Source organism: Podarcis cretensis (genome assembly GCF_951804945.1).
Source record: "Podarcis cretensis genome assembly, chromosome: 18".
Lineage (NCBI taxonomy): Eukaryota > Metazoa > Chordata > Lepidosauria > Squamata > Lacertidae > Podarcis > Podarcis cretensis.
In genome coordinates this window covers 6,787,460-6,809,417 of record NC_137188.1, presented here as the reverse complement: position 1 = coordinate 6,809,417, position 21,958 = coordinate 6,787,460, and the positions used below count along the sequence as shown (strand labels likewise).

Below are 21,958 nucleotides of genomic sequence, written 5' to 3'. Positions count from 1 at the left end.
TTCCACTTTTTAGCTAACAAAATACGGGCAGCAGTTGTGGCATACAAAAATAATTTAACATCTTTCTTGGGCATTTCCAAACCTATTATTCCAAGAAGAAAGGCCTCTGGTTTCTTAGTAAATGTATATTTCAACATTTTTTTTTAGTTCATTATAAATCTTTTCCCAGAAGTCTTTCACCTTGGGACAAGTCCACCACATATGATAAAAGGTACCCTCCTTTTCTTTACATTTCCAGCATAGATTTTCACTGTTGTGGTAAATCTTTGCTAACTTTACAGGGGTCAAGTACCATCTATACATCATTTTCATTATATTTTCCTTTAACATTGTACATGCAGTAAACTTGACCCCTTTCCTCCACAACCTTTCCCAATCTTCAAACATTATACAGTGGTACCTCGGGTTAAGTACTTCATTCGTTCCGGAGGTCCGTACTTAACCTGAAACTGTTCTTAACCTGAAGCACCACTTTAGCTAATGGGGCCTCCTGCTGCCGCCGCACCGCCGGAGCACGATTTCTGTTCTCATCCTGAAGCAAAGTTCTTAATCTGAAGCACTATTTCTGGGTTAGTGGAGTCTGTAACCTGAAGTGTATGTAACCTGAAGCGTCTGTAACCCGAGGTACCACTGTATTATGTCCCACATAAGAGATAGAAGTGAATTCTTAGGTCTATCTGAACGCCTCTTGTGGGAGAATCCCATCCAGCGACTTCCTTTTCTGCCTTCTACCTGACATGTTTCTGCTTCAACCCTGACCCCCACAGCACCTTCGGCTGTGTTGTTATATTAGCTTTACACCTTTTTCGGTGCAAAGGGCAAATGACAACGTTAAAAGATTAGTTTGTGTCATAAGCTTCCTATTTTTCGAGGCCGCTACAAGATTTAGGGGGGCTTATCTGGTGGGATTAAAAGCCAATGTTATCTTCCTTAATGCCACTTAGTGGCCTAGATCCGAGATTTTCATTAAACAGCATCAGGAACAATTAGCAGGCAAGCAATTAAGGCCAGGCCCTTGTGGGTGTATGTGTTTTTAAATAAAAACGAAGGCTTAGGCAATCAAGCAAATCGGTTTCTGCATTAGGTCTCCAACAATGTCGTCCCCCTGCTTCCCCCCAACGTAATTTGGGAGACTGAACCTAAGCCCCATATGTATTTGCACCTTGTGGGTCCAATGCATGCAAAATGAAACTGAAGGTTCAGAAACACGGTTAAATGATATGCAGTGGTACCTCTGGTTACGAAGGGGATCTGTTCCAGAGCCCCGTTCGCAGCCTGAGAGGAACGCAACCCGTGTCTGCGCATGCGCGGGTTGTGATTCACCGCTTCTGCGCATGCGCGTGATGTCACTTTGCACGTCTGCGCATGCACGAGCGGCGAAGCCCGGAAGTAACCCTTTCCGGTACTTCTGGGTTGCCGCAGGACGCAACCTGAAAAGACGTAACCTGAACCGAACATTAGGTAAAGGTAAAGGGACACCTGACCATTAGGTCCAGTTGTGGCCGACTCTGGGGTTGCGGCGCTCATCTCGCTTTATTGGCCGAGGGAGCCGGCGTACAGCTTCCGGGTCATGTGGCCAGCAGGACTAAGCCGCTTCTGGCGAACCAGAGCAGCGCACGGAAACGCCGTTTACCTTCCCGCCGGAGTGGTACTTATTTATCTACTTGCACTGGTGTGCTTTCGAGCTGCTAGGTGGGCAGGAGCAGGGACCAAACAACGGGAGCTCACCCCGTCACGGGGATTCGAACTGCTGATCGGGAAGTCCTAGGCTCTGTGGTTTAACCCACAGCGCCACCCGCATCCCGTGAACCGAACGTTACAAGACTGTAAACAACAACAACCCAACAACTGTTACTTTGGACACGGTTTATTGTAACAGAATCACAGAATTAGAGCTGTAAGGGGCCCCAAAGGTCATCCAGTCTAACCCCCTCGCCCTGCAAACGTAGGAATCTATTTGTCCAACATGGGGCTCAAACCAATGGCCCCAAGATTAAGAATCTCATTCTGCTTTGAGGAAAGGTTGGAGGTGAGAAGACTCCAAGGGTAAGGATGACAACACAATTCAGAACCCCTTTCCCATTTACCGTATTTTTCGCCCTATAGCACGCACTTTCCCCCTCCAAAAATGAGGGGAAATGTGTGTGCGTCCTATGGGGCGAATGCACTTTTCCCCCTCCAAAAATGAAGGGGAAATGTGTGTGCCGTCCTATGGGGCGAATGCAGGCTTTTGCTGAAGCCTGGAGAGCGAGAGGAAGCTATCTGCAAGCCTTGGAGCCCGCGGGAGTTCCCTGCGGATAGCAGCCTGCAGCCCAAAACCCGGGGAGCACAGCGGAGCGCACCCCGGGCTTTGGACAGCTCTCCGCAAGCCTGGGGAGACTGGTGCGACTTCCTGCTGGGCTCCCTAGGCTTGCGGATAGCAGCCTGCATCCCGAAGCCTGGGGCGCACAGAGCAGCCTGTTCTGGGGGCTGGGGCCGGAGGAAGCTCGGGCTTCCCCTGCCCCAGCCCCGCGCCTGGGGGGGGGAATAATTTTTTTTCTTTATTCCCCCCCCAAAAAAAAACTAGGTGTGCCCTATGGGCCGGTGCACCCTATAGGGCGAAAAATACTGTAGTTCAGTGTATTCACGGAATTAAAAAATAGTACTTCTTCACACTGCCCATATGAGCCAGAAGTTTTATGTTTGGGAATTATAGGGACAGAAGTACCTAAATTGTATAGAAATTTATTTATGTATGCTACTACAGCAGCAAATATGCGTCTCGCCCCAAAATGGAAAGAAGCAGAAATCTCAGTAAAGGAAGAATAGATACAAAAACTTACGGAATATGCAGAAATGGCCAAACTCACCGGAAGAATAAGAAATCAAGATAAGAAACTTTTTTCCCCTGGGGGAAAAATAATTTCCCCACCTTTATTCCCCCCCCCAAAAAAAACCTAGGTGCGCCCTATGGGCCGGTGCGCCCTATAGGGCGAAAAATACGGTATTTATTTTTAATGCAATACTTTGGGTTTTACCTGACTTAAGCCATATTCAGAGCAGCGCAAATGAAATCAATGGGTTTGATTGACGAGCATGAATTGAAAAATCAGTGGATGCCAGTCACACCCATTGATTTGACTGGACCAGTTTGAGGAAGGTAGTGGACGGGGAGCTATGTTGTGGCTCATAATTAGAGGGAATGAATTCCTCCGGCAAGCAAATAACTTATAATTCTCCCACCCCCACCCCAACTTTCATGGTATCTAGAAGCACAAAAGCCCCCAAACTTATTTATTTCTCTTCAGTTCCTTACCTCTCTCTCGTTTGCAATTCCCAAACCAATTGCTGAGAAAACATTACCTTTGGAAGGGTTAACTTTGCCTGCAAATTTCATCCACTTCTGATCAAGAATTTAGGTGTTTTTCTTTTAAGGCTCTCAGCACAAAAGCCCCTGAGCTTTGTTTACCTGTAATTTGCTCTATCCGTTCTAGAGGCTTGGTAATTGCTTCTGTCAAAATGTGGGGGGAATTATAGCTTCGCCCACCCAAACATTGCCCAATAGTGATTTGTGGGAGAACAAAGCAGACCGGGATAGAGTCTGAATGAGTCCCGCACGGAAGCAACCTGTTTTCGGAAGCGACAACCCTGCAGTCAGGGCACAACACTAGTTTATGCATGCACACCTCACAAACCCCTTTCCATCCTTTCTCTAGGCAAGGAAGAAGCATAATCCTAGTTCAATGACATTCCAGCCAGGAAAAGGGATCTGAGGGGGCTGCAGAGCATGGCCAGTGTGAGGTGTGGCCAAGTCAGGGTGTGTGTGGCCTGCAGCGGGGATGTGCATGTTGCAATTTACAGTTCCTGACTTGCATGCATGAAAGGGTTAACTGGAGCCCTGCGTTCAAGTTACCCAAGTGGGAGTAGCTTAGGCTCTCAGCAGCCTCTGGCTCCTCTTTCTCAGTCTTTTACAAGCCAAGTGAACTGAAACTTTCAACAAATGAGATTTTACAGCCTGCATCTTTGCTAACCAAAAGTTTGCATGATTCTTTTTTGTAAGTAAACAATATGCTTTTCCCATTTAATTCATTTGAAACCCTTTTTTTATTATTCATTTCACTGCCAGCAGATAGAGATATGTTTGATGCAACATCTGGGGACTCTGTGAGTACAACATTCAATTTTTGTTGTTGCAAAGTTAAGTGTCTGTGATTTATTCTAGCCTAAGCCTTTTTTGTGAAGAATATTTGTTTAAAGATGGGCAAGGGCAGATGTAAATCTAACCAAGTTTTAATGTGCTGGGAGCAATCGCCATTATGCTTAACTCTGGAGAGTAGGAATATCTTCTCCAAACCTCTCTCTCCAACAGAATGGCCTTGGGAGAATCCCGAGGGCTGAATAGACAGGAGAAGCTTTCAGCCCAGGCCTCTTCTAGAGAAGCAGCACCTAAAAAGATTGTCTTTTCCATGAACCATCTCTGATGCAGAGGCTGCTGGTGGACCCAAGCTGGAGAAGGCGTCACGGATTAGCGTGGGCCAGGACGGGCCCGATCTGCAGTTGCGGTCTGCTCCAGGCTGCCCAGTTCAGCCTCTTCTCAGCCTGGGATTTCTCCTTCCCTCCTCCGGAGAAGAAAGGATGAGGCCAGGAGACAGCCGAGGGCAGCAGGAGAGGAGGGAGCCCGGGCGGGCAAGGTGGAGTCATGCCAGGGAGGCCGGCGTGGGCATATGGAGGGCAGCAGAGGCAGTAGCGCCCCGGGGAGCAGCAGCTGAGTCCATAAAAAGCATATGGGTGGTAGTAGCCGAAGTTCACCGCCATCCTGGGAGAAGGAAGAGGAGCAGGGACCAAAATTCACATTCGCAGGAAACAGGCCATTGGTGGGACGGGACAGCTTTGTGTTTATATCTACAGTGGTCCCTTGGTTCTCAAACTCCTTGGTACTCAAACAACTTGGAACCCAAACACTGCAAACCCAGAATTGGGAGTTCCGGTTTGCGAACATTTTTCGGAAGCCAAACGAGCTCTGTTTTGAGTGTTACACTTCCGATTTGAGTGCGACGCTGAGGTCTGTCTGCTTTTGCTATTTATTTTGAGTTTTTGCGGCTATTATTTTTTTGTGACCGCGTGGAACCAGTTCAGCTACTGATTGATTTGACTGTGTGTGACTGCAGTACATTGTTTATTGCTTTCATTTGATGGATCGATGGTCTCGTCAGATAGTAAACTTAATGTCAAGTTGCTGTTTTAGGGGTTGTTTTTAGAAGTCTGGAATGGATGAATCCATTTTGCATTTGCATGACTTTCGATGGGAAAGCATACCTTGGTTTTGGAACGGACTTCCAGAACGGATTAAGTTTGAGAACCAAGGTACCACTGTATTTATTTATACGCTGTTTCATAGAAACATAGAATTGCCATCTGGTTCAACCCCCTGCAATGCTTGAAACCAAACACCCTGAGATTAAGAGTTTCATTCTCTGCCTTTTCTCCGCAGATTGATGACAAAAGAGACTGATTGTTTCCCAAGTTTTCATAGAAACATTAGTTGCATTTCCATCCCACCTTTTTCTCCCATGGAGTTCAAGGTAGCTTACATCGTTCTCCTTTCTCCTCAATGAATTCCACTAAACAACCCTGTGAAGTAGACCAGGCTGAGGGACAGTGACTGGCCTCCAAGTTCACCCAGGGAGTTTCACGGCCAAGTGGGGATTTGAACCCTCTTCCTGTTCCGACCCTCCAACCCAGGGGTCAGCAAACTTTTTCAGCTGGGGGCCAGTCCACTGTCCCTCAGACCTTGTGGGGGGCCGGACTATATTTTGAAAAAAGAAGAAGAAAAAGAGAGAACGAATTCCTATGCCCCACAACTAACCCAGAGATGCATTTTAAATAAAAGGACACATTCTACTCGTGTAAAAACACGCTGATTCCCAGACTGTCCGTGGGCCGGATTTAGAAGGCGATTGGGCTGGATCCGGCCCCCGAGCCTTAGTTTGCCTACCCATGCTCTAACCACTACGCCACACTGCTATTTATAATAGTGGTCCCCAGCATTCTTTGGGAGAAAGCATGTGCTTTAAGCGTTATTGTGGATTAATAGTTATCTCCCACTTGGACTACTGCAATGTGCTCTATGTGGGGCTACCTTTTCAGGTGACTCAGAAACTACAACTGATCCAGAATGCGGCAGCCAGACTGGTGACTGGGAGTGGCTGCCAAGACCATATAACACCAGTCCTAAAGGACCTACATTGGGTCCCAGTACGTTTCCGAGCACAATTCAAAGTGTTGGTGCTGACCTTTGAAGCTCTTAATGGCCTCAATCCTGTATACCTGAAGGAGCGTCTCCACCCCCACCGTTCTGCCCGGACACGGAGGTCCAGCGCTAAAGGCCTTCTGGCAGTTCCATCGCTGTGAGAAGCCAAGTTACAGGGAACCAGGCAGAGGGCCTTCTTAGTAGTGGCGCCCACCCTGTGGAACGCCCTCCCACCAGATGTCAAAGAGAAAAATACTGTATTTTTTGCTCTATAAGACTCACTTTTTCCCTCCTAAAAAGTAAGGGGAAATGTGTGTGCATCTTATGGAGTGAATGCAGGCTGCGCAGCTATCCCAGAAGCCAGAACAGCAAGAGGGATTGCTGCTTTCACTGCGCAACGATCCCTCTTGTTGTTCTGGCTTCTGAGATTCAGAATATTTTTTATCTTGTTTTCCTTCTCCAAAAACTAGTTGCGTCTTATGGTCTGGTGCGTCTTATAGAGCGAAAAATACGGTAACTACCAAACTTTTAGAAGACATCTGAAGGCAGCCCTGTTTAGGGAAGCTTCTAATGTTTAATAGGTTATTGTATTTTAGTGTTTTGTTGGAAGCCGCCCAGAGTGACTGGGGAAACCCAGCCAGATGGGCGGGGTATAAATAATAAATTATTATTATTATTATTTAAATGTCCTGTAAATGCCGGGCAGTGGGCGGACACGACTCGGCCTCCGCTGGGCCACAAGCCTGCATGATAACAGACCTTGGCGCCGGCACTGAATGGCCCTCGCCTTTTCCTTACCCAACCCCAAAGGGAGAAAGCAGAGCAGGTGAGCAGGTCTTCCCTTTGGTTCTGGGGAGGTCAAGCTGAGGTCAGCCGGAGGGCTAAAGGTCTTCTCCATCCCATGAGTTTTGGAGGGTTAATAGAGCCCATTAAAGGATAGGATGAATAGGGCTCATTCTGCATATGGCGCATGGAGAACCAAGGGGGGGGGGGAGGGATAAATGGGGGATTTGTTTGGCGCAAGAGCATAGCTGTCAACTTACAGATTTGAAAATAAGGGACCAGCAGCCTTGGAAATAAGGGATCAGCAGCCAAAATAAGGGATTTTCCGAACACAGGTATGTTCAACTTCTGAGCCCCTCTGAGCCAAAGGCAGAAAGCCCAGCCAGCAGCCAAATGAAGCCTCAAGCGTTGGTTCCCACAGCGCAGCAACCCAGCAAAGGGGATGCAGCAAGGGAAACCACCGTCACCTCTCCGCTGGGAAGCGCTGAGCAAAGGTGAGTCCCAGGCAACGCGGCCGATTTGATTGGCACAAGGCATGCAAGCTCCACCCCCCAGCTGGCAGGGAGGGAGGGAGGGAGAGGAGCTACTTCCTTTGAAACCCGGGAAATTTAAGGGACATCATCAATAAGGGACAGCAGTGGGACACAGGGCTGGGATAAGGGACTTTCCCGCCAAATAAGGGACGCTTGACAGCTATGCACAAGAGCAGCATCAAAGCCGTGGGGATGCCTCTCACCTGCGGATCCTTCGCCGTGCTCTCCGCCGGTGGTAATCCCCCTTGGAAAAGTCCTCCAGGTTAGCCGGGTGGATGGCCCAGTAATGGCCTTTTCCATTGTCGCTGCGGCCCGCTTTGATGAAGCACTCATTCAACGACAGGTTGTGCCTGACGCTGTTGCGCCAACTCTTCTCCTGCACGTAAAAAAATGGGGAAAAGAGGGGTGTTGGGGGATCATTCAGTTTGCCACCGAAGGGTTAACTCCGTCGCCGGTAAAAACGGGGGTTGCCGCGGGGCGGAGTTTTTGCTTAGGAACCAGGCAGAATGGCAGGAGGGAGTTCTGAGGGAGTTTCGCCTCTGTATGTTTGTCTGGACGTCTCCCTGCTATGAACAAGGCTTGGAATAGGTAAAGGTAAAGAGACCCCTGACCATTAGGTCCAGTCGTGACCGACTCTGGGGTTGCAGCGCTCATCTTGCTTTATTGGCCGAGGGAGCCGGCATACAGCTTCCGGGTCATGTGGCCAGCAGGACTAAGCTGCTTCTGGCGAACCAGAGCATCGCATGGAAACGCCGTTTACCTTCCCGCCGGAGCGGTACCTATTTACAGTCATACCTCGGGTTGAATACGCTTCGAGTTGAGCGCGTTCGAGTTGCACTGCGCGGCAACCTGGAAGTAACGAAGCGCGTTACTTCCTGGTTTCGCTGCTTGCGCATGTGCAGACGCTCAAAATGATGTCAGGCGTATGAAAAGCGACGCACACATGCGCAGACACATGCCGCCGCTAGTTACGTTTACCTCTAGGTGCGAACGGGGTTCCTCGTATCTAGAGGTACCGCTGTATCTACTTGCACTTTGATGTGCTTTCGAACTGCTAGGTTGGCAGGAGCAGGGACTGAGCAACGGGAGCTCACCCCGTCGCGGGGATTCGAACCGCCGACCTTCTGATCGGTAAGCCCTAGCTCTGTGGTTTAAGCCACAGCGCCACCTGCGTCCCTTTTAAGGCTTGGAATAAAAAAGACAAAGACCCCTTTGCTTATTTCTCCTCGGATGATGACACTGCTTTTATTCAGCTGTCCTCAGTGAAGAGTTCTAAAGATTTGTTTTTCTCTCTGGGTGCCGCCGTCGGTGTTATTGAAGTGACTTAGGCAGCTGGAGAAGGCCAAAGAAGAATTTCCGTTTGTGCAAGGCGTGACAGGGCCAAAGGCTTGCGGAAATGGAAATGGCAGGATCGGGGCTATAGCTCAGGAACATGTGCAGCAATATTTAAAATGAGCCTAACCTCTGAGTATGTGCAGAATGCTTCCGCTTTAAATTCATTTTGGGGTAGGACCTTTAACAAATTCTAGTTCATCTTCAAGCCCATTTTAGGCCCTTTGGACCTTTGAGTTTAAAGATCGTAACTATTGGGGGGGGGATAAATTAAACCATTTGCATTCCACGGTGTGCGTCTCCTGATTTCCCCCCATGCCTTTATAATAATAATAATAATATTTTTTATTTATACCCCGCCCTCCCCAGCCAGGGCGGCTTACAAACAATAATAAAAACAAGTGGAATGATTACAACTTAAAAACAACATTAAAATAATGAAACATTAAAATATTAAAATGTAGCCTCATTGCAGGAGGAGAAGGAAAAGAAAAAAGAAAGAGAGGGAGGGAGGGAATCAAATTGGTTCCTAGCCAAAGGCCAGGCAGAACAACTCTGTCTTACAGGCCCTGCGGAAAGAAATCAGATCCTGCAGCGCCCTGGTCTCATGTTCCAACAGGCGGGAGCCAGTGTTGAAAAGGCCCTGGCTCTGGTTGAGGCTAATCTACGGTAACTTCCTTAGGGCCTGGGACCACTAGGGTGTTGCTATTTATGGACCTTGAGGTTCGGTCCTTTAGTCTTCTTAAGTATATTTTATTCTTTAGCACAACAGCTTATAACATTCTGAAAGCTGGGGGGAAATACTCGGCTGAGGATTGTTTGGATGAACTTGAATTGAACTGGCTGGGAATCGAACTAGTTAATTTTGTAAAGGGACCAGCATGAACTGGAATTAGTTCCTTTGGGGACCTGTTAAACCCAAACTTGAACTTGTTCCTTTGGGGATCTGTTAAACTTGAACTAGTAGTTCCTTTTTTATTTTTTAAAGTGAACTTTGTATGTCTTTAATGCACAAAGCAATCATGCAATATCCAGGGCATTTTAGCAGATAAGCCATATCTCATCTATTTTTTTTATTATCAAATTTTTAATTTATGTATCATAATTGTTACAAAATATAAGCAAAATATTGCAAATACATACATACAGTGGTACCTCAGGTTAAGTACTTAATTCGTTCCGGAGGTCCGTTCTTAACCTGAAACTGTTCTTAACCTGAAGCATAACTTTGGCTAATGGGGCCTCCCGCTGCTGCCGTGCCGCCGGAGCATGATTTCTGTTCTCATCCTGAAGCAAAGTTCTTAACCCAAGGTACTATTTCTGGGTTTGCGGAGTCTGTAACCTGAAGCATATGTAACCTGAAGCGTATGTAACCCCAGGTACCACTGTACATACATATATATTTCAAATAAGCACATATATATGAAAAAAGGAGCAAAAGAGAAGAAAAGAAGAAAATAAGAAAAAAAAATAAAGAGAAAAGAAGAAGAAGAAAAGTTGGAAGAGTTTCTTCCAAGTTTATTCTACAAATATCTCAATACTCAAATAATAATATAATAAAATTTCATTGATTGACTTCCATCGCTTCCATATCTAATCTAAATGCTTTCTGGTCTTTGGTATCATGTCTTTATGGTGTCTATTGAAGGCATCTGTTTCATTTGCATTTTGGGGACTGGTTGGCCACTTTGCTCTGACTTGGGTCATGAAGCTCACTGTGTGACCCTGTCAATCACTCTCAGGTTAACCTACCTCACAGGGTTGTTGTGGGTGGTAAAGGAGGAGGGAAAGAATCATGATTCTCACCACCCTGAGCTCCATTGAGGGGAAAAAGTGGGATGGAAGTGCAACAAACAGACAATTAAGCAACTAAAACATTGTGGCGGCAGGAGGGGTGGGTGGGTGGGAATGGAGAATCCAGAATAGGGCACGGCTGGCTGGCTGACACCCTGAACAGGAGAACTCCAGTCTGCAACATTTTGTTGCAGATCCACTATTCAATGTAATGACTTAACCAATTTAATAAATAAACCATTCAATAACAACGTAATAAATAAAACAAACAAACATTTGTCTTCAGCCAGGCCTTCAGCTGATTAACATTCTACGGCTTTTTAAATGTTTTTGTTTTATTATGTATTTTGTATTTTTGTCTGTTGTGATCTAGGATCTGTTGTCCTGGGATTTGCGGATGAAGGGCGGTATACAAATTTGATAAAACAAGCAAACAAACAACGAACAATAATAACCTAACTCCAAACCTTGTTTGTACAATCAGCCAATGTCAAAAACCTTGTTTATTTACTTTAATCTGATTTTTACTTGTTGGAAGTAGAATGCATGTATTAGTCCCCTATTTACCCTCAAAACTTCCCGCAGGCAACTGTCTGGTGGCAACTGAGATAAATCAGTGGCGAGCTTTTGTTTTATCAGCCACTTGAAGCTTCGTTGCCAACTCTTGAAATATTACTAGTGCTCCACTGCTTCCCAAGGTCAACTTGTTGCGGTCCTTGGGTCATTAGAGTGGCCTCAGAAATTGCCAAGGTTAAAGCTATGGTTTTCCCAGTAGTCATGTATGGAAGTGAGAGCTGGACCATCAAGAAGGCTGATCACCAAAGAATGGATGCTTTTGAATTCTGGTGCTGGAGGAGACTCTTGAGAGTCCCATGGACTGCAAGAAGATCAAACCTCTCCATTCTGAAGGAAATCAGCCCTGAGTGCTCACAGGAAGGACAGATCCTGAAGCTGAGGCTCCAATACTTTGGCCACCTCATGAGGAGAGAAGACTCCCTGGAAAAGACCCTGATGTTGGGAAAGATGGAGGGCACAAGGAGAAGGGGACGACAGAGGACGAGATGGTGGGACAGTGTTCTCGAAGCTACAAACATGAGTTTGACCAAACTGCGGGAGGCAGTGGAAGACAGGAGTGCCTGGCGTGCTCTGGTCCAGGGGGTCACCAAGAGGCAGCCATGACTAAACGACTAAAGAGCAACAACAGAACTTGTCGCGGTCTGGCAAGACTTAATAGAGGCAGACATATCTGTCAGTTTGGGTTTCTCTCAGCTTCTAATCCCCTCCTACTCTTGAATTCTGCAGCAATTTCCAAGAATAAAGTCCTCAGGAAAATCCATTAACATTTCAGTGCAAATTTCTCCAAACGAACAACATTCTTGGATGCTGTTTAGACTGCTGTACAAACATTTGCAAGCACCTAATATAACGCATCTTTCGGTGTTATTTTCATGAATTTACGCACCCTTTCCTCTAAGGCATGTATCTTTGCACCACGGAATCTGGAGAAGCACGGATTTCGAAGGATAGCTCTTCTTTCGGCTCAAAACGGTGGGAGTTTTGTAGTTGTTTGTTAAGTTGCAGACGGAATCAACTTTCTCCCGCAAGCCCCTAGCAAAGGGATGCTCTCTAGACTTAATGTTTGCAAGTCAGAAGCTCAAAAAAGGGTGTAGATAGGAAAGTAAATTTGTACCCTCTGCAGGAGAGCTGTTTGAGAGTTACCGCTGTTTGGCAGGAATCTCCTATAATGTTTTGAGCTTCTGTCCTGAGCCCTAGGGATTTCTGCTGAGATCTCCCCGGACAGAGAAGAGAACTGGGTGTTAAAAAGGCCAAGAAACTGTGTCACTGGCATCCGATGCTCCAGTCTCGTGAAAAGGATGGCCACCTACGTATCGCCAAAAGGGAGGGAGAAAGAGGGTGCTGATTTGCATATATTTTGCATGCTATATGCATGGCGCACATTTGGAAATAAGAACTCGAAACGGAAACAGGTACAGTGGGTGGAATCCAATGCTAGTAGGTCCGTTGAAATCAATGAACATGGCTAATCTAGATCCATTAATTTCAGCAAAACTAGTGTTGGATATAGTGCCAGATTTACATATAAGCTAAACAAGCTATAGCTTAGGGCCCCACTCTCTTGGCCCCCCTCCCAATATACTTCTTCTTAATTATATTTCACTATTAATATACTTCTTCTTAATTGTATTTTCGTTCAATAAACTACATATTTTGTTACATGCAAATGGCTTGAGATACCTATGAGGTCCATAAATTACCACATAGCATATATTCAACACAAAAAAAAAAAACAGCGACAATGTGTTGTTGACAAAGGACAGCTGGACATATAAAGGGCCCCATTACCTTCAGTCGCTTAGGGCCTCATCAAACCTATACCCGGCCCCGGTTGGATACAACCCATTAAACCTCGTTATAATGGGGATGGTGACGAGATCATCTGTATGCTTCCTAAGCCTTCTGTGGGACTGTCAATGGACCACTTCATGAACCTTAGACGTTTTTTATCTCTTAACTGGACTGGAACGGGACAACCCTCCCTCTTCAGACAGAGGACTGTTCTCGGAGGCCTGCCAACTAGCAGAACAGATTCAGATTAGATTTATTGCGGCCATTGTCCCATAACGAAAACAATACATCCAAATTTATCCATAAACAATACAATTTAAACAGTTCCAAGTTAAAACACCCATATAAAACCAATTTTACTTCAGTTAAGTAAACACTATACACAATAAGCTCCCTCTATGTAAACCGCAATTCAAATCCATCAGATTTTGGGGGGTATGCATCTTGGTTCTGGCACTTATTAATGGTTCTTAAGTTTAGCTAAGCTGTCAGAGTCATACAGTGCTCCATTTCTCCTCTTTTGAAATAAAACATTAATCAGGTATCTAGCGACTGCAAGGGATCTACTTGTATCTTCGTCGTTTAGTAGGTATATTATTTGGGCTTCCTGAGGTCCGTCAGCAATTCTCGATAAATATGGGGCCAGAAACTTGGACCGTGAAGCCGAATGTAATGGACAACAGAAGATTATATGATATAACGATTCTACAGATCCACTTTTACAGTCGCAGAGGAGTGAGATCTGTCCGTTGGAGAGTCTGTTACCCAACACATTTGATGGGAAAACATTGAATCTAGCCTTTATAAAGGCATACCTGTGCGTCACCACAGATAAGGTAGTTAAATAAGATGGAAGTTTCGTTGGTGGTGTTAAGCCAAGGTTTATCGGCGAACAGGTGCCACCACCTGTCGCAATATTAAATTGTAAATCCATCTCTAAAACTAGCAGGACAGTAGAAGACAAGGGCCGCAATTCAGTGGTAGAACATCTACTTTGCATGCAGAAGGTCCCACCTCCAGTCCTTAGCAGGTAGGCCTCTGGTCCGAAAACCTGGAGAGATGGACAATACTGAGCTTAGATGGACCAATGGTCTGTGTCGGGGAAAGGCAGCTTCCTCTGGAGTCCTATGACTCTTGGCCACTGTACCTGGAAGAAACCAGCGATGTCCTTGCCCACCAAGTTGGCTTGCTCATTGGACGAGGGGTCTAGGTTGGGGGAGTCTGGAAGGTAGTTCAAGGTGAGAACCTCTCTGCCCATGTTCTCCAAGGTACCTGTTGGCGGAACTCACCTTGTTTTTGAAGTACGGGTATTTATCCATAATCCACTGGTAGATGTCGGACAGCAAAAGCTTCTTCTCCGGCGAGGAGAGGATGGCGGTCGAAATGAGGGCGATGTAAGACTGGTTGGGTTTGTCCAGGAGATCTGCAGGTGCGTGAGGTCCAGGTTGCTCTGTCTCTGCGACGCCTCTCCCTTCTGCCCTCGCTTGCTCACCCCTCGGTTCTGGATCCCTGCGGTGTGGTTTCCTGTTCTCGAAAAGGAGGTAGTCAATGGTGAAGGAGACGCTAGGCTTCCTCTGGACCTCTGCCTCTGCCCTTTCCATGGCGGACGCAACTTGGGGTGCCCTTGATCTCAGCTCATCTTCGCCGGTCCTGGAAGTCCGGCAAGGTCCAGGAGCTGCGTTGGGGCAGCGGCGGAAACAGAAGCGTCTCCCGAGGGCTGGGCTTGTAATTAGTGCAGATTACAGGGTTTGCTAATTGTGTTTTCACAAACGGGCTGCCTCCGCAAAGCAGCCTGTTTATCTGGCAAAGACTTAGCTTTAGCAGGATTTGGAATCTAAGCCTAATAAATACATTGATTAATCCGCTCGGGATACAGGAATTCTGAGCTGGGTTTACCAACAGGTTGGCGGCAGCTGGAGGAGACGGGGGGTGGTGGTCAGGGAGGGGGTCACAGGAGGGTCTAGGAAAACAAACACTGTATTCTGCTCTGGTCAGATCTCACCTGGAGTACTGTGCCCAGTTCTGGGCACCACAGTTCAAGAAGGACACTGACAAACTGGAACGTGTCCAGAGGAGGGCAACCAAAATGGTCAAAGGTCTGGAAACGATGCCTTATGAGGAACGGCTAAGGGAGCTGGGCATGCTTAGCCTGGAGAAGAGGAGGTTAAGGGGTGATATGATAGCCATGTTCAAATATGTAAAAGGATGTCACATAGAGGAGGGAGAAAGGTTGTTTTCTGCTGCTCCAGAGAAGCGGACACGGAGCAATGGCTCCAAACTACAAGAAAGAAGATTCCACCTAAACATTAGGAAGAACTTCCTGACAGTGAGAGCTGTTTGACAGTGGAATTTGCTGCCAAGGAGTGTGGTGGAGTCTCCTTCTTTGGAGGTCTTTAAGCAGAGGCTTGACAACCATATGTCAGGAGTGCTCTGATGGTTTTTCCTGCTTGGCAGGGGGTTGGACTCAATGGCCCTTGTGGTCTCTTCCAACTCTATGATTCTATGAAAAGAGGAACCGTTTTTATTTCATTCCATTAGGATTTTTGTTTTTGCTTTAATCCTGCCCTTTTGCATCTGGCCCAGTATACCTGAAGGAGCGTCTCCACACCCATCGTTCTGCCTGGACACTGAGGTCCAGCGCCAGGGCCTTCTGGGGGTTCCCTCATTGCGAGAAGCTAAGCTACAGGGCCTTCTCGGTAGTGGCCCTGTGGAATGCCGTCCCATCAGATGTCAAGGAAATAAGCAGCTACCCTATTTTTAAAAGACATCTGAAGGCAGCCCTGTTCAGAGAAGTTTTTAATGTGTGACATTTTAGTGTATTTTTGGTCTTTGTTGGAAGCTGTCCAGATTGGCTGGGGAAACCCAGCCAGAGGGGCCGGGTACAAATAATAAATTATTAGTATTATTATCTAGAACAGCTGAGCTCAGGACGGCTGGCAAGCTAAGGAGTAATTCCTAAAATATATCGGAGCAAATTCCAAATTCAGGAAAATAAGAGGCTGCCGCAGAAATTGAAGCTGCACAGAACAGGAATGCAGAAAGCGGTCCTAACATCACATTCCTCTAGCTCGGCCTTGTCTCCAGCTGTTTTTGAACTACAGTTCCCATCATCCCTGACCACTGGTCCTGCTCGCTAGGGATTATGGGATTTGTAGTCCAACAACAGCTGGAGGGCCTAGTTTGGGAGTGCCTAGTACAAAGGCTATATTCATCAGGAAATAAGGATTTGTTTTAAGTTTTTCATGGGTGCTAAAACTCAGTTAACAAACACGGATACATATGCTATGATGTTATTATTATTTTTTAGTTAAATAAATTGTTAAAACTGTTATTAAGGAAAAAACTTTCTCCTTCCAATAAAGTACATCAGAAAAGTTGCCCAAATATTAACAGTCAAGTTTGGGGAACCCTGCCCTAGGGTCTCGGGTTGGGGGATTTCCCCAGGCCCAGGGGCGTTCCGAGGTGGGGGCGAGGGGGCGGTCCGACCTAGGTGCCATTCCAAAGGGGGGTGACAAAATGCCCACCCCCAATCAGCGGCGCACCCCCTGGGACACATGCCACGCCTCCTGCGATGAGTGCCACGCCCCTGGGACGAGTGCCACGCCCCCTGGGACACACGTCATGCCCCCTGGGGTGTGTGCCACACCTCCTGCGAGGAGTGCCACGCCCCTGGGACGAGTGCCACGCCCCCTGGGACACACGTCATGCCCCCTGGGGTGAGTGCCACACCTCCTGCGAGGAGTGCCACGCCCCTGGGACGAGTGCCACGCCCTTGGGACACTTGCCACGCCACCTGCGATGAGCGCCATGCCCCCTGGGGAGCGTGCCATGTCCCCTGGGACAAGCGCCGGTCCAGGTTGTTTCGCCTCTGCTCAGGTCTACCTGGAGATGCTGGGAATTTAACTGGGGGGGTCTTCCTGTATGAAGAACAGATGTTCCGCCACTGTTTTTGCTCCCTCCCCTAGCAAAAAGGTAAGTTTCCAGTCCTCTTAGACCTGAATAAAGGTCTCGGTTAGAAAAAAAGAACTTGGGAAGCTGCCTTATACCGAAACTGACCCCTGTGCCCTTGTGGTCACATCCTACCTGTGGGTTTTCCATAAGGGGCATTTGTTTGGTCACGGTAAGAACAGCTTGCTGGACTAGATGGGCCATGGGCATGATCCGGGAGGCTCTTATGTTCTTTATTTTAACATGTGTAACCCCGTCTTTTGGGACGCGGGTGGCGCTGTGGGTTAAACCACAGAGCCTAGGACTTGCCGATCAGAAGGTCGGCGGTTTGAATCCCCGCGACGGGGTGAGCTCCTGTTGCTCGGTCCCTGCTCCTGCCAACCTAGCAGTTCGAAAGCACGTCAAAGTGCAAGTAGATAAATAGGTACCACTCTGGCGGGAAGGTAAACGGCGTTTCCGTGCGCTGCTCTGGTTTGCCAGAAGCGGCTTAGTCATGCTGGCCACGTGACCCGGAATCTATACGCCGGCTCCCTCGGCCAGTAAAGTGAGATGAGCGCCGCAACCCCAGAGTTGTCCGTAACTGGACTTAATGGTCAGCAGTCCCTTTACCTTTACTAACCCCATCTTTTGGCCTCAAAATCTCCCAGAGCTGCGTATGGCGACATCAGTAAAAACTGCTACAACCCCACAAAAACAGGATGCCCAAATAATCCCTCGATAAAAACAATATCTAAAGAACTGTTGTTAAGTTGAGGTCCCACCTTGCCTGAGTGGGGCACGAATTCAGTTCGCATTTAAAGGCAAATCTACATAATTCACACTTTCTGAAACTATATGCAAACTGAAACACAGCTGTATAATAATAATAATAATATTTTTTTAAAGACATCTGAAGGCAGCCCTGTTTAGAGAAGTTTTTAATGTTTAATGCTGTATTGTGTTTTTAATATTCGATGCGGAGCTGCCCAGAGTGGCTGGGGAAACCCAGCCAGATGGGCGGGGTATAAATAAATTATTATTATTATTATTAATTATTTGGAGCTTTCCAAATATTGTAATGCAGTTCTCCAGTCACAAAAATGCCCATATTAAAGAGTGCTTTTTATGCATATATTACTAAAAGTATTAAATGCATTATTTTAGGGGGAAAGTTGGCTTTGCAAATAGGTGTACATTAGGTAACTTAGAACTATTTCTAGAACTTCTATAACAATTTCTACTTCATCTTCAAGTTCATTCTCTTATGTGTGGGGATTTTCTTTCTTTATCTTGGTTCTCAATCTGTTCTGGAAGTCCATTCCAAAACCAAAGCGTTCCAAAACCAAAGGAAGCTTTCCTATAGAAAGTAATGCAGAATGGATTAATCTGTTCTGGACTTTTAAAAACGACCCCTAAAAGAGCAATTTAACATGAATTTTACCATCTAACAAGACCATTGGTCCATAAAAAGAAAGCAATAAACAACGTACTGCAGTCACACAGTCAAATCAATCAGTAGCTGACTGGGTTCCACACAGTCACAAAAACAAAATGAAAAAGAGCCACAAAAACAGAAACGCAAAATAAATAGCAAAAACAGACAAACCTCAGCGTAGCACTCAAAACGGAGCATGTTCAGCTTCTGAAAAAAAATTGGCAAACCAGAACACTTACTTGTGGGTTTGCAGTGTTTGGGTTCCAAGTTGTTTGAGTATCAAGGCATTTGAGAACCAAGGTACCACTGTACTGACTCTTTTAAGCTTAAATCACAATTGTTGGGGGAAGTAAATCAAACAATGTGTGAGTGTGTTTTGGTGTTTTCTAAACCTACGTAAGTATATTTTATAATTCAGCACAGCAGCTTATAATCGTTTGGATGAACTAGTTCATTTGTAAAGGGATGAACAACAGCGATCCTTAGTTCTTTATTGGAAACTTTGAATGTGCAGCTAGGGTTGCCATACGTCTGGGAAAATCCGGACGTATCGGAAATTGCAATTTTGGCGATTTATATGAAAAAAGAGCTCTAAAAGCTCAACAACTTTATGGTCTGGATTTTCACTTTCTGATATATGGCAACCCTATGTCCAACTCGTTTCCTTTTTTCGAACGAGCTTCCCAGGCTCTGGGCTTCCAGTGAGCTCAAGGCAGCGTCCTTCAAGCCAAAATCTGCAGGAAGTTCCTGAAATATTTGCATCCATAAATTACTGCTGATTTATTCAGCGTGGCAGCAGCAGAAAAGCTATGCTAGATTGTTATGAGGGGCAGGCAAACTGTCTATGCAGTGTGGCATATATTTTTAAAAATACAGAAATACAATGCCCACCGCCAAAGGCTGTAGCAAATATCTGAAATCTATAGAAAACTGAAATGCTGTCTTTACAGTAAACACGTGGGGTTATCTGTTATTTCTTTCCTTTCCTCTGACAGGCACCAGCTATGATATATAATTTTCGCCTCTTTTGCCACTTCTCCCGATTTTCCAGAATTCTGAAAACTGTGGCATTACTAGACCCCTTGACACTGGTAATGTAAGGCGGGGGGAAAACGTGGCAAATAAATAAATTGACAAAACATTGATGCATTGTACAGTTTTCCTGCTTCCCCCCCCCCCTTCCCATAGCATATTATGTGTGTATAAAATATATATTGCTGTAAGTTGCTTGGATACCTTTGGGTCACAAGCGACTGGCAAATTTAATAAATGATTATGGTGATGATAATGATCAGTCCACATGGGATTTTGGACAGAGCGGAACAAAGATGAATGGCAGAATTGTAGAGTTGGAAGAGACTCCGTGAGGTCATCCAGCCCAGCCCCCTGCAATGAAGGGATCTGGAACCCACGACCCTGAGATTAAGACTCTCATGTTCTACCGATTCAGCTTATCCCCCCTAAAAAAGGGGTGTGTGGCATTGCTTTATCCATTAGATTCACATCCTGCCTTTCCTCTCAAATTATTTTTAAATTGTGGCTACTTGGTGGGCCTCTTAAATACACTCTGCACATGCCCAGAGGGCCTCTCTGACCATATTGCTGTTCATCCACTGAAACCGAGCCTAGCCACTACAAAACCCTCTCCTAATGTTAGTAGTTGTTTAGTCGTTTAGTCATGTTCGACTCTTCGTGACCCCCTGGACCAGAGCACGCCAGGCCCTCCTGTCTTCCACTGCCTCCCGCAGTTGGGTCAAACTCATGCTGGTCGCTTCGAGAACACTGTCCCAACACCTCGTTCTCTGTCGTCCCCTTCTCCTTGTTCCCTCCATCTTTCCCAACATCAGGGTCTTTTCCAGGGAGTCTTCTCTTCTCACGAGGTGCCCAAAGTATTGGAGTCTCAGCTTCAGGATCTGTCCTTCCAGTGAGCACTCAGGGCTGATTTCCTTCCGAATGGAGAGGTTTGATCTTCTTGCAGTCCATGGGACTCTCAAGAGTCTCCTCCAGCACCAGAATTGAAAAGCATCCATTCTTCGGCGATTTTTATGGTCCAGCTCTCACTTCCATACATCACTGCTGGGAAAACCATAGGTTGAACTATACGGACCTTTGTTGGCAAGGTGATGTCTCTACTTTTTAAGATGCTGTCTAGGTTTGCCATCGCCTTTCTCCCAAGGAGCAGGCGTCTTTTAATTTCGTGACTGCTGTCACCATCTGCAGTGATCATGGAGCCCAAGAAAGTAAAATCTCTCACTGTCTCCATTTCTCCCCCTTCTATTTGCCAGGAGGTGATGGGACCAGTGGCCATGATCTTCGTTTTTTTAGCTTCAGACCATATTTTGTGATTTCCTCTTTCACCCTCATTAGAAGGTTCTTTAATTCCTCCTCCTTTTCTGCCATCCAAGTTGTGTCATCTGCATATCTGAGGTTGTTGATATTTCTTCCGGCAATCTTAATTCCGGCTAGGGATTCATCCAGCCCAGCCTTTCGCATGTATGTATAAAATACATATTGCTGTAAGTTGCTTGGATCCTTTCGGGTCACAAGCGACTGGCAAATTTAATAAATGATTATGGTGATGATAATGATCAGTCCACATGGGATTTTGGACAGAGCGGAACGAAGATGAATGGCAGAATTGTAGAGTTGGAAGAGACTCCGTGGGGTCATCCAGCCCAGCCCCCTGCAATGAAGGGATCTGGAACCCATGACCCTGAGATTAAGACTCTCATGTTCTACCGATTCAGCTTAAAGGTAAAGGTAAAGGTACCCCTGCCCGTACGGGCCAGTCTTGACAGACTCTGGGGTTGTGCTCCCATCTCACTTAAGAGGCCAGGGGCCAGCGCTGTCCGGAGACACTTCCGGGTCACGTGGCCAGCGTGACATCGCTGCTCTGGCGAGCCAGAGCCGCACACGGAAACGCCGTTTACCTTCCCGCTGGTAAGCGGTCCCTATTTATCTACTTGCACCCGGAGGTGCTTTCGAACTGCTAGGTTGGCAGGCGCTGGGACCGAGCAGCGGGAGCGCACCCCGCCGCAGGGATTCGAACCGCCGACCTTTCGATCGGCAAGTCCTAGGCGCCGAGGCTTTAAGCCACAGCGCCACCTGCGTCCCAATTCAGCTTATCCCCCCTAAAAAAGGGGTGTGTGGCGTTGCTTTATCCATTAGATTCACATCCTGCCTTTCCTCTCAAATTATTTTTAAATTGTGGCTACTTGGTGGGCCTCTTAAATGCACTCTGCACATGCCCAGAGGGCCTCCCTGACCATATTGCTGTTCGTCCACTAAAACCGAACCTAGCCACTACAAAACCCTCTCCTAAGGTTAAGTCGAACCTAAATATGACCACAGATTAAATCCTGCCCGCAAATTATTTCCCCTTTTTGGGGGGTGAGTGTCTCTTTAAGAGCCGGCTGGGCGTGGCCACGCCTCGTCATCGCTCTTTCTCGGGAAGAGGAAGCGGGCAAGGCGGGTTGGCTTGAAGCCGCTGTGCGCATGCGCCGCCTCTCCCCTCTTCTGGCGAGAGGCCGGCCCGAGAAAGCTTCGCCGGGTCGCTTG

General features: G+C 46.8%; 1 protein-coding gene across 1 annotated transcript; it reads right to left on the bottom strand.

Moving 5' to 3' along the window:
• Nucleotides 1-2,987: 2,987 nt before the first annotated feature.
• LOC307207163 (uncharacterized protein) lies at nucleotides 2,988-21,908 on the bottom strand. Its single transcript, XM_079960925.1, has 4 exons — nucleotides 21,736-21,908; nucleotides 14,328-14,998; nucleotides 7,749-7,921; nucleotides 2,988-4,795 (listed from the first exon to the last, which is right to left on the bottom strand). Exons 2-4 carry the CDS (start codon nucleotides 14,637-14,639, stop codon nucleotides 4,498-4,500), a joined length of 783 nt encoding a protein of 260 aa, XP_079817051.1. The 5' UTR covers nucleotides 14,640-14,998; nucleotides 21,736-21,908; the 3' UTR covers nucleotides 2,988-4,497.
• Between the last annotated feature and the right edge of the window lie 50 nt (nucleotides 21,909-21,958).

Coding starts and splice junctions, on each gene's coding strand:
- LOC307207163 (XM_079960925.1), bottom strand. CDS start 14,639: ATGGAAAGGGCAGAGGCAGAGGTCCAGAGGAAGCCTAGCGTCTCCTTC. Junction 7,922..14,327: donor ACCCGTACTTCAAAAACAAG/GTGAGTTCCGCC, acceptor TTTTACGTGCAG/GAGAAGAGTTGGCGCAACAG. Junction 4,796..7,748: donor GCACGGCGAAGGATCCGCAG/GTGAGAGGCATC, acceptor TCCTTCTCCCAG/GATGGCGGTGAACTTCGGCT.